The sequence below is a fragment of the Balaenoptera physalus genome (genome assembly GCF_965194825.1).
Source record: "Balaenoptera physalus genome assembly, chromosome: 8".
NCBI lineage: Eukaryota > Metazoa > Chordata > Mammalia > Artiodactyla > Balaenopteridae > Balaenoptera > Balaenoptera physalus.
This window is the reverse complement of record NC_138887.1, coordinates 124,193,037-124,208,764: the sequence shown is the minus strand read 5'-3', so window position 1 is coordinate 124,208,764 and position 15,728 is coordinate 124,193,037. Positions and strand designations below refer to the sequence as shown.

The 15,728-nt window shown below is 51.0% G+C and overlaps 1 protein-coding gene across 2 annotated transcripts in view; it reads left to right on the top strand.

Moving 5' to 3' along the window:
* PTPRN2 (protein tyrosine phosphatase receptor type N2) overlaps positions 1-15,728 on the top strand; it is a 707,285-nt gene that overhangs the window by 247,985 nt on the left and 443,572 nt on the right. For both annotated transcript variants that reach the window (XM_082472631.1, XM_082472630.1), the window contains exons 5-6: positions 2,493-2,652; positions 14,704-15,061. In XM_082472631.1, the coding sequence (XP_082328757.1) occupies positions 2,493-2,652; positions 14,704-15,061 (518 nt within the window). The remainder of the gene's footprint in view (positions 1-2,492; positions 2,653-14,703; positions 15,062-15,728) is intronic.

The following is a 15,728-nucleotide window of genomic DNA, read 5'->3' as shown; positions in this document are numbered from 1 at the left end:
ACAGACGTACCCTCAGAGACACGCATGCAGGCACGCACGTGTGGTGACCCCACCCTCGGTCACTGCAGACGCCTCGTTGCCATCAGGATGGAGGTCGCTTCCGTTACAGAGCACCGTTCTCACTGTTGGACTGCGGCAGAGTACCCGGATCAGCCTGGGAGACAGGACACTCTCCTGGACCTGAAGAGGCCACATACGTCCTGTCCCCATGAGGAGTGAGTGTGGACGGGGCCGCTGACCCTAGATCCCCGACTGGAAAGGAAGCTCGGTTTTATTTGTCTGGTTTCCGGGCGCAACCAGAGCTGGCCTTGCCACGTGACCCAGTGATGCGCCGGGGCTCGGTCCCCTCAGCTGGGCGATGGGGCGATGATTCTTCTTCCTCAGGTTGTCGTCTGAGACGACACCAGGCCGGCGGGGCTGCAGACCCAAGCCCATCGGGACCCTGCCCCGGGGCGCCCAGGGAGCTCGTCTCGCTTGGGTCCTGAGCTGCGTGGGATGCGGGCTCCGGTGTGCAGTGGAGTAGAGGCCGGGCACCCGCAGTAACAGAGGTTCCGGAGCCCTGAGCCTCCCGGGCCCGGGGCTGGCGCACATCTTCTGAGGTGACCTGGGCAGGCCGGGTGGCCCTCTCCGGGCACAGGCCGTGGGCTGTCTTCTGGCTACAGCGAGAGGCAGTGGCCGAACAGGGAGCCAGCCCCGCCGTGCTGGGCGCGGCCCTGCTCTCAGCTCCCAGGCTGCGGGTAGCCGGAGGCTGCACGCGTCCTCTGTCCCTCCGCCCGCGCTTACGGCCTTTCCATCCCCACCCAGGCCGGGGAGCCGCAGCATGTCCACTTCTGCGCGTCAGAACACTTCCTTTTCTACAATTATCATGGCTTTCATCACATTCGGTACATTTGTAAATAAAAGTGAAGATCAAAAGCCATGGCTCTCCGAATACAAAATCAGAGAAAGGACAGGAATAAACGAAGAAAACAGCGAATGCGTCCTTGTCCTTCACACGTGCCGAAACCACACATCAACGGCGTGTCAGCTCTGCCTCTTCTGGTGGTCTGGGGTATTCTTGTTCACATCTAGGGCACTTCCGGCAGTTAATAAAAAATAAAACAAACTTAAAACCCCATATTTACTTACATGAAGATCAAATGAGTTTAGTAGGTGAGAAAACCCCACGCACCTTGTATGTAAACGTCACGGAGCGCTTGTGTGCAGTTATTTATGATTCACAAGTCACTGCACGTTTGTTGAGCGCCAGCACAGAGCACAACTTGAGGTCGTGTGCAGTCCAGCTCTTTCCGCACAGACAGTGTCTGTGGTTGTCAAAGAGTCTGACAGGGACTGCGTACTGTGTTTTATATAATTTAAAAGGTGCATTTTCTTAAAAGAAAAAGAAAACAAGACATGTTTTTTCCAAGTAAGTCCATAATCTGCATCACTGCCGTTCACCACAATAATCAGTTTGTTTTCCTAAGTTCACTCCCAGTGATAAACGATTTCAGTCACAGAGACGCTTTTCCTAACGCTGGAAAAGTGCCATCTGCGAGGTCAGCGGTGGGAAAGGCTACAGTTGTAAAGCTGACTCGGTGTCACCCCAGAGCCTACCAGGTGTTTCCAAGCTGGTTCTTTCAGTGGACGCTGTTTTCAGTGCCAACGCTGACTTAGTCTCCGTGCAGATTCTGGGCAGAGCAATGAACAAGAGAAACCCACAAGAACAAGGTCCCTTCTTCCAAGCAGCCTCTCAGGATCGCTTCCTGCCTTTTGCAGTCCTCGGGCCCCATCCTTCAAAGCTGGAGGTCTTTCTCATGACATCACTCTGACACCAGCACTCTACCCCCTCTTCCTCTTCTAAGGACCTCATGGTCACACTGGGGTACTGGGAGGGCCCCCCACCTTAGGGTCAGCTGAAGTAGCAAGCTGATGCCACCCGCTCTGCCCCCCGCCACGCCGTGCCGTGGAACCCCATGCGGTCACAGCTTCTGGGGGTCGGGATGTGCCGTCGTGAGCATGACCCCCTCACGCAGTGCGTCCCTACCCCATTCCTCTGCACATGCGGGGCGCTGGCTGAGATGGTGGGGTCCCAGAGCAAGTGGGTGGTAGGACCAGGGCTCTCCAGTTGCCCCTCCCCACACTGGGGAAACCTCTCTGCCACTCAGATTCTTGCTGGACTTGAGTAAGTGCCAGCTGTTTCCCACATTCTAGTGGTGGTGGTTCTTGAGAACACCATTCGGAGGTGGTTCTTGAGGACATACTTTAGGGATGGCCCTCTTCTCAGGGTCACTCACCAAGTCCGCACCGTGTCCGGCCGCCAGGCTCAGGGGGTGCATGAGAGGTTCCAGCTGCAGTTGGTGAGAGCAGGGGGGCCGGGCTGTCGCCGCCTGGCCTGACGCCCGGGTCCCCACGTGGTCCCTGCGGCCACCCTCCTTCGCCGTGGCAGCGTCTGGCTGCGGAATCAACGCCACGCCCCGTGGACTGGCTCACGCTTTCCTTTTGCTTTGCAGGAGCTCAAAGCAGAGTGTCCAGGACAAGCGGAGCCTCAGCCTGGAGGGCGACGTGCTGGCCGAGGCCCTTCAGCGCTACCTGCCCTACCTGGAGGCCCTGTCCCAGGCCGCCAGCCCTGACGTGCTCCCCGGGCTGAAGCCGGACAGGCCGCCGGCCCAGGTGACCCTCGGAGCCCCTCTCTGGTCTGGGGTGTGTCTGCCCCTGCTGGGAGCCCCTCTCTGGTCTGGGGTGTGTCTGCCCCTGCTGGGGGCTTCCTCCGGGCACACACAGGGAACGTTTCCTATGGCTGTGGCATCGCTGGGCTTTTCTCCTGTGTCTCGGGCTAGCGGGGGGGCCGGGGAGAGATGGGGTGCGTCTCCGCCCTTTCGGGAGGACCTGCGCTTACCGCCTGGACCTGGGCCCCGGGCTGCGGGGTCCACCGTGAGGCAGGACAGCAGGAAGTCGGTGGGCACGGGGTGAGCAGCCATCCTGGTTGCCCAAGACTGTCCTGGCGTCGGCACTGAGGTCCTGTGTCCCAGGGCGGCTCTCCTTACGCAGCCTGCCCTCGGGGGCGCCCTGTGTGCGCCAGCTGTCAGGTCCTCAGTGCAGGTTCATTCTGTACCAAGGCCAGTCTGCTCTAGAGCCATCCAGGACTCGAAGCCCATTGAAAAGAACAGTTTATAGAAACGATGAGAAATCTCATAACTTTCTAGATGGGAAAGCATGCATGATTTTATGACAGCCGGTTAAACCAGAGTTGCCAGCTTTTGACTAGCCTAGAAGAGGCGGGTCTAGCAGTGGTGTCCAGAGCCAGAGGCCCTCATGCATCTCGAGGGTGGGCTTTGGGGAAAGCGTGGGCGTCCCGGTGCTCTGGGCACATTGGGTGTTCGGCAGCCACACTCACGCTTCCTTTCTGCGGAAGGTTAGTTCCGTCAATGGAATTTGACCCATTTTTCTTTCTAACCCTGATGCCGTGCTGGAAGACGGAGGAAAGGCCGGACACTTTGCTCCTCTCACACCCCCCAGATTCATCCCAAGGCGGCGCGGCCCTGGGACACCGGGGGAGCAACTTGGGCCACACCTTCACTCTCGTCACTTCAGCCAGCTCTGGGCTGGGTGTTGGGCGGCGCACGTGGTGGCCGTGCGGGATGGCTGAGCTCGGTTAGCTCCCTGGACCAAGAGTGGCCTGAAATCACCTGGAGGGGCCTGAGTGGCCCCCTGACTCTCCGCCACACTCGCCTGCTGTCAGCGCCCGCGAGACGCGGGAATTGGGAATAAGCTGCAGCAACTGCAGGGACTTGTTGACGGCGGGGTCTTTGAGCCTCCGGGAGGTGCTGCGGTGACGCGGGCGAGCAGCTGACACGGCTCCGGGGGCAGATGTGCTGCTTTTCCAGCTGATACGGGGACTTAGCGCAGAGCCTTTCCAGCCCTGACCCGTGCACACGGTGGGCCCAGCCCCGGGCGTGTTCTCCAGGCGCCTTCCCCACTGTAGGAGAAGGGTGACTGCTGTCTTTGCCAGGACCGTTGATTCCTCCCTGAGCTGTACCCTCGGGCACTGGGCTGCCTCGGAGAGGAGTGATCACATCCCGACCTGCTCTCGCTTCCAGGAAACAGCGATGGGGAAGCAAAATGGCTGTACCTGCCCTTGTCCAACGTTCCGTCAGCGACGGCCACCGTCCATCAAGTTTGCCCTCCATAATCCTTAACACTCCCACCCAGGGGAATGACCACACCTCGTGGTCCTGCTGGACCGTGCTGGTTTGTGCCTGCTGCCCCGTCGTAATTACTAACAAGCCCCTTTTCCCTCTCAGAAATGTCCAGTTTGAATAATGAATTCTGTGGTCATCTCACCACACAGCTGTTTCAGCATGACAGTCACACGGATTATTCGCAAATGAGCACTTGGTGGCATTTTGGCTTAGGCATTTTTATTCTGTGTTAAGATAGATGCTTCTCAATATTTAAAAATGCATGAAAACCTAGAACTCATTATTTTCCCTGTCCAGGGTTTAAATGAGGAGAAAGCACTTCATCATTCCTCTAATAAGCTGAGACAGGATAAGGTACAAGAAGCTCTTCGTGCAGACTTTTGCCAGGGATTTGGGCAGTGTTTTCTGATCCCCTCCACTCTCGGTTGATCAAGTATTTCAGTTGGAAATGTAAGCTTTCTACACGGATGATCTTTCAAGGTGCAGCCAATTTGCAATGAATTATTTTATGAATCATGTTTCTATGTATGTGTCATCAAAAATCTAGCTGTCATAGACAGAGGAATGCTGTGAACTTACCGTCTTTAGAGGCTTAGTACTAATTACTTCCTGACGGAAGCCAGAGGGAGTAAGTCACACTCCTCTTGGACAGAAGCGCCCAGAAGCGCCCAGCCCCAAGCCCTGGCACGCACCTGTGCCCGTAGCATCACCACATCAGTGCGGTTACTGCTTCTGCGTCGTTAGTGGTGGAAACCAGCTCCCGCTTTTATCAGCCACAGCAGGGCTGGTTCATCACACACAACATTGTAGGTCCCAATTTATTCTATGCTTTGGAGGAGGTTTAAACCGAAATTCATCATTTGGAAGTACCATGAATTAACTGATTTATTTGGAATCCTTGTTTGACGCATTTTTAATGTGCAAGAAACTGTGCTAGGTGCTGGGATTTTACAATCCTGCCCTCTAGGATTTTACAATCTCACTGAATGAGGGAGACACAAAGATACATTTAAAAACAGAGCAGGTGCTGTAATGGAGGGAAGGCTGAACTTGAACCAGGTGGGAATGTGGGGTCAAGGGCTTCCCAGGGGCTGGGCGTTGGAAGAACAACCAGAAGTCAGCAGTTGAAGATGTTCAGATGAACTCAAAGTGCAGAATGTCAAGAGATCACCCCAGTCTACCCTGACAGCAGGAATAAGCCAAGTGAGCTACTAAACCACAGCCTTAAAAAACAAAAACAAAAACCCGGAAAGCTAGGATACAAAGAAAGCTGAATGAACTAAATTCAGAAAGTGATGAGCTCATTCTAGGGGAGAAGAGACCACAGCTGCTTGCCCACAGGCAGGAACCACAGTGGGGAGAGGAAGAAGGCAGCCTAGGTTTTAAGGGCTGTTGGCAGTGGAGACTGATGTGAGGGCAGAGTCTGGAGGCAGGCTCCACAGAGCACTGAGTACTGGAGGTAGGACGCTGGAGGGTGGGAGAAGGGGACAAGGACCGAGAGATGTCCTTCCAAGGAACTCCAGGCCGTTCTGAGCACACCTCAGCCCTCCGAAGGCTTGGGATGAGGCTGCATGGTGGAGAAGGATCTGTGAATAGCGTGCAGAAAGCCAGGAAAAGAAGTCTTCAGCAACTCATAGCGGTACTGGGCTGTGAATCAGAGAGAGCTCCCCTGGTTCAGAAAACCGGCAGCTGTCTGCAAAGCATGAAGCGATCCTCAGAGTTGCCCTGGGGCTTGGAGCTGAGCCCTGCCGAAGAAAAGGCCCCAGTCCTGCCCTCAACATTACTGTAGTCAGTAGTGACCGAATCCGACTGCCTCTGCAACAGAATCCACACCAACTTCACTGACAGACCTCATGGACTCAGCTGCCACATCAGCAGACTGGGAAAAGAAGGGACACTCCGCTTTAGGGTTAAGTATCATTTACTTCATTTCCCATTACTCTTTTAAACAAAATTTCCAGCGTACGGTAAAAAATTGGGAGACGCATGAAGGAACAAGAAAATGTCACTCTTGGTCAAGAGAGTAAAGAGTCAATAGGAGAAGATCCAGGTATGACTCATTTGTTGGGATTATTGGAAAAGGATATCTTAATAATTAAGATAAATATGTTAAAGGATTGAGTGGGAAAGGTGAAAAAGCATAAACGAACAAGTGGAAAATTGTAGCAGAGAGATGGACACGGTAAAAAAGAACCAAATGGAAATGCTAGAAATTAAAGTAATAAGACCAGAAGTAAAGAATTCATTTGAGGAGCTTAATGATAGACTAGACACAGAAGAGGGAAGAATCAGGGAATTTCAAGTCAGCTCAATAGAAATGATCAACAGTGAAACAAAAATAACATATTGTAGGGCTTCCCTGGTGGTGCAGTGGTTAAGAATCCGCCTGCCAATGCAGGGGACACGGGTTCGAGCCCTGGTCCAGGAAGATCCCACATGCCATGGAGCAACTAAGCCCGTGTGCCACAACTACTGAGCCTGCGCTCTAGAGCCCTAAGCCACAACTACCAAGCCCATGCGCCACAACTACTGAAACCCACGCACCTAGAGCCCGTGCTCCGCAACAAGAGAAGCCACCACAATGAGAAGCCTGCGCACTGCAACGAAGAGTAGCCCCCGCTCACCGCAGCTAGAGAAAGCCTGCATGCAGCAACGAAGACCCAACGCAGTCAAAAATTAAAAATAAAAATAAATTTATTAAAAAAGAATATATTGTAAAAAAGAGTGCAAAATGGAACAAAACATCCAAGATACATGATACAATTTCAAATAACTCTAAAACAAGTATAATTGGAATCCTAGAAGGGAAAGAGAAAGAGAATTAGGCAGAAGAAATATTTAAAGAAATAATGGCTGGGGTTTTTCCAAAATTGACAAAACTTATCAAAACATAGATCCAAGAAGCTTAGTGAACCTCAAGCAAGATAAATACAAATCTAGGCATATCATAATCAAATTGGGGGAAAACCAGAGATAAAGAGGAAATCTTAAAGGTATCCTCAGGGGAAAAAAGACACCTTACATCCATGGGAATGATTATAAGAATGAATTCTTCCTTCTCATTAGGAGACCATAAAACAATGGAAGGACATCTTTCAAGTACTGAAAAGGAAAAAAAGACCAAACAAATCCTGTCAATTTAGACTTCTATATTGTTCAAAACTGTAGGTGAAACAGGAGGAATCTGTGTCTGGAAGACTCATACTCCAGAAATGCTAAAAGAAGTTCTTTAGCTTAAAGAAAAATGATATCATATAGAAGCCAATATCTACAAAGGGGATGAAAAGAACCAGAAATGGTAAATTTGCAAGTAAATATAAAAGATACACCCACATAACATATATAAATTTTTGGATAAAAGCTATTGGATATTTAAAGCAAAATAATAAAAATTATTGTGGGGTTTTTAGCTTATGTGGAAGAAAAATACGTGACAACAGGACCACAAAGAGTAGGTAGGAATACTGTAATTACACTGTTGTAACTTTTTGTTGATTTGTGAAGTTCTGTGATATTATTTGAAGGTAGACTGTGATAAATTAGACACATTATAATTTTTACAGCAACCATTTTTAAAAATAGGCAAAAATAGGTATAACTGAAGGTCAATTCAGAGATAAAATGGAATGCTAAAAATGCTTCATTTATCCGTAGGAAGGAAAGAGAGGAAGAAGGATCAGATGGGTTGAATATAAAGCAAATATCAAGAAAGTATAATTAAATCCATCCATATCAATAATTATATTAAATACAAATGGATTAAGCCCTTCAAATAAAAAGCAGAGATGTTCAATCTGAATAAAAATAAAAAACAAGCTTCAGCTATATTCTACTAAAGCCAAAGCACATGAAATAGAAAGACATATATAGGTTGAAAGCAAAAGTATGGAAAATATACACAATGGAATCTCTAAATATAAGAAAACTGGTGTGACTATATTGATATTAATCAAAGTACACTTCAAGACAAATAGTATTATTAGATATAGAGATGTTTTATAATGAGTAAATGGTCAATTCATTAAGATGACATAGAAATCTTTTTATGAACCTAATGTCAGAGCCTCAAATACATAAAGCAAAAATATGAAACTATTAAAGAGAAATGTACAAGTCCACAATCATTTTTAGAGATTTCAACTTTCCTCTCTCAGTAACTGATTATACAAACAGATTAAATATCAGTAAGGATATAGAAGATTTGAACAACACCATCAACCAACTTAACCTAATTGATATTTATAGAATGATACACCTAAAAACTGCTGAATACACATTATTTTCAAGTACACACAGAGTATTTCCCAAGATGGATCATATGCTGAGACATAAAGTAAGTCTCAACAAATGTCAAAGGATCAAAATCATACAGAGAAAGATATTAAAAGAAGAGAAAACTACAGATGATTATCTCAGAAATACAGAAACAAAATTTCTAGACAAATCAAATCCAACAATATAAAAAAATAATAATACATCATGATCAAGGGAGATTTATTCCCGAAATGCACGGCTGGTTACATCTGAAAAGTAATCAGTACAACTTACCATATTAACAAGGAAGAGAAAAGCTATATGATAGTCTCAAAAGAGAAAGCACTTGACAAAAGCCAACATCCTGATAGAGACTTACAGCTAACACCATACTGAATGAGGAAGGACTGAATGCTTTCTGCTTCAGGTCTGGAATTCCACAAGGGTGTCTGCTTTTACCTCTTCTGTGCAACGTTGCCCTGGAGAGCCTAGCTCGTGCAATAAAGCAAGAAAAAGGAATAAAAGGCATCCAGATTACGTGATCATCTTTGTAGAAAATTTGGTGGAATCTACAAAAAAGCTACTAAGACGAATAAGTAAGTGTGGAAATGCTGTGGAATGCAGAGTAAATATGCAAAAATCAATTGTATTTCTATATACCATCAACAATTAGGTATTGGAATTATAAAAATATCATTTGTAATAGCATCAAATATTATGAAACAACTAGACATAGTCTAACAAAAATATGTGTAAGGCTTTAAATGTTGAAAATTTTAAAACAATGAGGAGAGTAATTAAAGAAGACCTACATTTGTGGAGATACACTCCATGATCATGTGTGGGAAGACTCAGCAGTGCTAAGGTGGCAGTTTCCCCCAAACTGTTCTATAGACGTGACACCTCTGTTTACAGAGGGAAACCGAGGCTGAAAAAGACAGGGTGAAATGTTCACTTTCACATGCTTAATTGGTGGTAGAGCTGAAATCAGGGCCCTGGAGTTCTTGTTCAACTTTTTCATGTTTGTTTTTTAAGCCAAAAAGAAGGTCCCCAAGTTGCCTTCTTGGAACCCAGTTGGGCACAGTTCTGTATTCTCCGTCAGCCAGCCTGCAGAAAATGGGCCTGCTTCTCTGTGGCACTGCCTGAAGCCAGGCCTGGGGCCAGATCCAGCTCTGCTCCCACTCACCAGAGAGCCTGTCTCCTTATCCACAAAATGGGGAGTCTACAGACACCAAAATGTCATGTCTGTTGAGAGGGTCAAAAGGAAGTAAAAACACATAAAGCCAAAGAATGGCCTGGCACTGGCACTCAGAACGCACCACCCACGTTGTGGTCTTTACCCTGAGGCCCTCCAGGTGGACGTTGCAGGCAGCTGACCTGTAACCCCACGCCTCGTGCTCACCCAGGGTGGACAGAAGAGTGGCCTGCAACTCCGCTTCAGTCCATTCCCTTTGCTCTCTGCCTGCGGGTGTGAGGGTGTGGGGTGCAGCTGCTGCAAAGCACAAAATGCAAAGCGGGAGGAGCGCACGGTGAAGCAGAGGAGATGCAGCGAGAAGGCAGTGCCGAGGGGAGCCGAGGACCAACATGTGCTTCCTGTCATCGGCCGTCTCTGTGCACTAGTTCCAAGCTACATAGTGGGGCATCATTTGCAGGTATCCGTAACTTAATTAACATCCACGCTTCGTACTACTGTCAACTTTCTGCAAAATTCACTGATCCTGTGGTTTAGAACTTAACGCCTCTTCAACCTCAGATTTTGTGAACTCTAGAAACTGGGGACTGACTTTTCTAACTGATAGCTCTGTATCTGAGCAGCAGGTAGCGCAGCTGTCGTGGTCAAAGGAAGACCAGCGTGAGGTTCCTCTGAATGCAGAGATGTTTGTGTCCCGGGGACGGTGCTGTCAGTAAGAACGACACCCCCAATCTGCTGCCCCTGAACGTGGGCGGGTAGCTTAGCGCCTGAACGGGACTGAGCACTGACCACCTTCCCACTGTGTGGGGAGAGGGAGAGACAGGACGGTGTGCCAGAATTACCCTCTACGGCCCGAGCCCGAAACGGCAGAGCAGGCTAACCCCAGCTCTCCGTTAATGAGCCGGAGGTGAGGGTTGCCGAGACCCACCCCAGCTCCCCAGTCTTGCCGCCTGCAACGGCGTCATGGGGCCGCCTCATCAGGAAGCCTGTGGACAGCCCCGCCGCTGTGTGCTTTGTCAGGCCGGCAGCAAGTGTGTCTTGATCAATGTGCTTGTCAACGCTGCCTTCGGGCTGTGAGACAGACCGGAGGAAATGTTTGTTATGTGGTCAAAAGATGGCTCAATTTGGGTTTCCTAATTTGTTCTGGATCCTTGGCACAAGAGAATATTTGATGAGCACGAGTGACCAGTGTATAGACAAAAGTCTCCTCCACTCAGTGTTTGCTGGCAAGTGGGAATCTGAGGGCCTGCAGTCTGAACCCATAATTGTGCAGCCTGGGACCGGGCAGGCGCACTTCCATGAGAGGGAGGGGCCCTGCCTTCCGGCTCTAGTGCCCAGGCCCTGGCACAGCTGGGGGCGAGGGGAGCCACGCAGGCAGGGGATGTGGTGCAGGTGTGGCTCCAGGAAGCTGCCCTGATTTCCCCAGCTGATTATGATCACTTCCTTCCAAACTCCGCATCACCAGACCTCTTTGATGTACTTTCCATTATAGCTGCTAATGCCTATGACTTAACTCCCATTTCAGTCTGCAGGCTGTTTGAAGACAGGCCCATGTTTGAGGCATTCTTCCCCCGTAGGATGGAGAATGTGGCCCAGAGCTCAGCACACAGCAGCAGTAGTGGTTGTGATGCTGATGGTTGTTGTGATGCTTGATGGCAATGGCACTGATGCTGACTACCATTTATCCCGTGCCGTCCGCTGAGCTGCGTGCTGAACTAGGCACCTATACGCTCCCTGATACAACTGCTTCAGGAAAAAAAAGGATCCCCCCCCCGCCTCAGTTTTGCAGGAGCAAAAGTGGAGCTCAAAGAGGTTAGAAAGTTATGAAGGTTACGCAGAGCTGTGCTGACAGGACTGGGCCAGTCTCCCAACCGAGCCTTCTGTCCGCTTGGTTTACTCAGCAGACCCTTGTGGGATGCGCAGGGAGCGGATCTGCGCCGTCTCGTGTGGAGCACGATGGGCTGAGGAGTATCGTCTCAGGGTTCATTCCAGGAAGGTCGGCAGCAGTTCTCAGCTGCTTCACACGCACGACGCAGACCACACCAGCGACACCCAAACTAGATTTGTATGACACACAGTATGAAGGGTTAACCTGCCAGGAGTGGCTGTACCACGTGCTGGAAATTGGCCAGTTCTCATGCTTTTCAGAGGTTGCTAATCTCCAGAGTTGGGCAACTACAGTCGTTAACAATTATTCAGCATTATCTTAGGAAATCTGACATCATAGGTTTGTTGAACTGAGGTTTAAAACATCTTCAGAATAGGGGTTTGAAAATGAGTTGCAGAATTTTAGACTCAGAGGGGCAAGTGGAGCAGAGCCCACTTGGATGGCTCTCTCAGGGCTGGTGCTCAGGTCCCCGCCGCTCTAAGGGAAATGCAGGTGTGAGACGGTCAAGTGAGTGACAGCCACTAGCTGTTAGCAGGCTAGCGGTAAGCCACTAGTAAGGAGGAGCTACTAGCGCTTCTGTGCCAGGTGCTACGACTATCATCCCCATTTCACAGGTGACTTAGAGGTTAAATAACTCGCCAAGGCAAAGGTCGCTGAGCAGCAGAGGTGAGATCCAACCCCGGGCGGCCTGGCCCGGAGTCCGGCTCCCTCCACACGCTCACTCCGTCCGGATAGGAAGCCTCAAAGAGGAAGCGACCGAGAGGATACCCTCCTCGCTGCTCCCCCCCGACCCCAGGCTCTGGGTGACCTGGGCACCCTCACCAGGGGCCGCGGTAAGCTCTCCCACTCTCAGAGGACCTGGGGTCACCTGTGAAAACTGAAGTTGTTTTTTATTATTATTACTTGTACAGTCTGCCTACTGAAATATTCTTTTTCCCTCTTCACCTTAATTTGGTTCAGAGCATAAAAGACCCCACACAGATTGTTTACCCTGGTCCACTGCATGGATCACACTCGGCGCTGATTGTCTGCGCTGCGTGCAGCCTGCTGTGTCCGCCACCCGAGCTCTCCACTCGACTATAATGAAAGGCCCTTTGAGTAGAAGGTGCATTCGCAGCAAAGAGGGTCGGTGCTCGTGGCACTGTAATGAGGCTCTCGGAGGCCGTCCCAGCCCCCAGCGCTGGGGCCCGACCAGGTGTTCAGAGACAGCCTTTCTCCACGGAAGTTCAGGCTGAACTTAAGATTGACACTTACACCCAATTTGTGCAAAACTGCTGGAGGGGCTATTTGTTGTGGAGGCATCCTCTCTTTCTCTCTCTCTCTCTCTCTCATGAATCTTACTTTTTCTCTTCTAAAGGAAAAGCAGTTGATTTCAGCCAGCACTTGAACAAAATTATACATTTGGATGACAACTAAAATCACATCATTTAGAAATAAAAACAATCTTAGAGATAATGGCCAATCTCCTTTGACAGAAGAAAACCGAGTGTCAAGAGGTCAGGTGACTTGCCCAAGCTCATATGTGAGAAAGGAAAGTAGCACGCCTGTCAACCCCAGTTTCCTGCTTCAGGCTTGCTACATGAAAATCTATCCTGCAAGGCTGAACCCAAATATTTTTAAAAGTAGACAGATTTGGGAGTCTGAACCACTGTCTTAAATTCAGTGATGGCTGCACATCTTAACTAGATCCCCAAGTATATACCCACTGACTAAACACTGATTTGTGCCCCAAGGGAGGTGCATATAGAAAATATGAACGGGCAAGATTTTAAAAGTTTATGGTCCCTGCACCCAGAGAAAAACCATGAAAGCAGCCCTGAGTAATCTCCAAGTGGGAAATTAATGTTTGTCCATGAAATTCTGATGGTGCCATCGTCAGAGGTAGAACACTGAGATTTCTAACGTTTTTACAGCTGTCCCAGACGTGAGGAAACTGGGCCTTGTTTTGTCTAGTGGGCAAAACAAAGTGTGATGAGATGACGTCCGGGGAACGTGTACTAAATGAGTGAGGAGGGAAAGTGGACGGAGGCTGAGGGAAAGGCCATGGATTCGACATCATCTGTAAAACAAGAGGCCCTGGCAGCTCCACCGGCCAGAATATCGCGGTTAAAAGGATTGGATGGATGTAAAAGGGATTTAAGTGATCAGTAAAGACAGGAGCTGGAGTGAAATAAAAACCATCAGACAGAGGAGAGGGTCAGTCGCGGGGGAAGCTGCTCTGTGGAGTTACAGTACGCACCAGTGCAGGCACAGGGTTTGGGTAGACATTCCCCACAGAAGGCATGAGCACGTCAGGAGGGGCTCCGCATCCCTCGCCAGCGGACCCACGGGAGCGCCCTCACCACTGCATGCCTACGTCAGAGGAAGACAGCTATAACGTAAAATAAAAAGTAGTAAGTGCAGAAATGGAGCCCTCACGCTGCTGGGGCGCGGGTGACGGTGGTGCTGCCACGTGGGAACACGTTTTGGCGGCTCCTGGACAGTTCATGCAGAGCTGACCACTGCCCAGCACCCCACTCCCAGCCAGGCACGTGCCCGGGAGACGCGAAAACATAGGTCCACACAGAGACTTGTACAGGAAGGTTCACAGCAGCGTTATTCACAATGGCCCCAAAATGGAAACAACCCAGATATTCACCAGCTGAGGAACGAAGAAACCAAAATGTGCTCTGTCCTTAATCAGAATAATTTTCAGTCATCAAAAGGAATTTGGCACCAACATGCTACAACACGGATGCACCTTGGAATAATCATGCTCATCGAAAGAAGCCAGACACAAAGGCCCCTTTGTGATTCTGTTTACATGAAGTGTCCAAATTAGGTGAATTCATGGAGAAGGGAGGTAGATGAGCAGTTGCCTGGGGCGGGGGGAGGAGGAACGGGAATGGGGTGATAAAGTGTTCTGTATCAGGCGATGTTTGCACCACTCTGGATCTACTGAAAACACTGAATGGGGGGAATCTCATGGCGTGTGAACTGTATTTCAATAAAGCTGTTACGAAAACAACTGTGGGAGGAATGTGCACGCGGCACCCGGCCCATCGGTGAGTTAATCCGTGGCGCCTGTTCGGGGTGCGCGTTCCGGGTGCCTGGTGCTGCTTTAGCGCCTGGAGGTCCAGACCCGCTGCCACTTCAGGGCCTGCCCGTCGGTGGGCGCTCACCTGCCGTTTGTCCCCCGGCCCCTGCAGGGTGAGGACCCGCCCGCCGACAGCGCGCTGACCTTCGCGGCCCGGACGTCCGCCCTGACCTACGCCCCCGCGTCCCGGGCCGACTTCCCCGGGGACCGCCCGCTGCGCACGCTCCGCCGGCTCCAGCCCGACGAGCTCAGCCCCAAGGTGGCCGGCGGTGCGGACAGGCAGAGTCTGGTCGCCGCGCTGGGTGCCTTCGCGGCCCGGAAGCCCCCCGCGCCCCCCAGGGACGGCGACCCCGCACCCCGCAACCTCGTGCGCGCGCCCTGGCGAGAGCCCAGGGTCCTTTCGGCACCGGCGGCCCCCCAGAAATGGCCCTCGCCTCCGGACCCCAGGGACGCCCTGGGCACGGACGACGGTAAGTACCCTTCGCGTGCTTCTCGTCGGCTTGTTTCTGCCTCTCGGGCAGCTGCCCACGCCGGGCCTCCGAGGGTCTCTCCACGCGCACCGGGCTCCCCCGTAGAGGAGAGGGGCCGAGGCGTGGGAGGGGCCGTCCGTGCTGGCCCTGCTCCTGGGTCGCGGGGACTCGGGCGGCCGATGACCGCGGCGGAGGGGCCTTCGGATCTCCTGGGGGAGGCGCTCTCCGCGTTTAGTTCTCGCTGCCCCGACAGTCTCGCTCTTTCATGACTTCATTGATGGACATGATGAGGGAACACGACTCACAGGCCAAAGCTGGCCCCGCCCAGCGTTTGGCAGATTGAATATAAACGGCTTACAAGTCCACTGCCCTTTCCTTTTGTCTCCGCCTCTCCACTCCTGTGGTCGGACTCACGCCCAGCTCCTTGGTTCATGGGTGTTTGCTGGTCCCCATGAGACCGGCCGGAAACGAACGCTGCCCCCAGTGCCGTGGGTGTACTTGGGCCCTTGGAGTGACCGGCCCTCGAGGCCGCTGCCTCGGCCCTTGATGTGAGTCACCCCTGCTGTGGTCGTCCCACGGGAGGAGGGCTGTTGGCCGGTCCTAGCCTCTGTAAGATGCCCAAGGGCCTCATCTGTTTTCTAACAGCCTTTCCCCAAGACCATAAAAT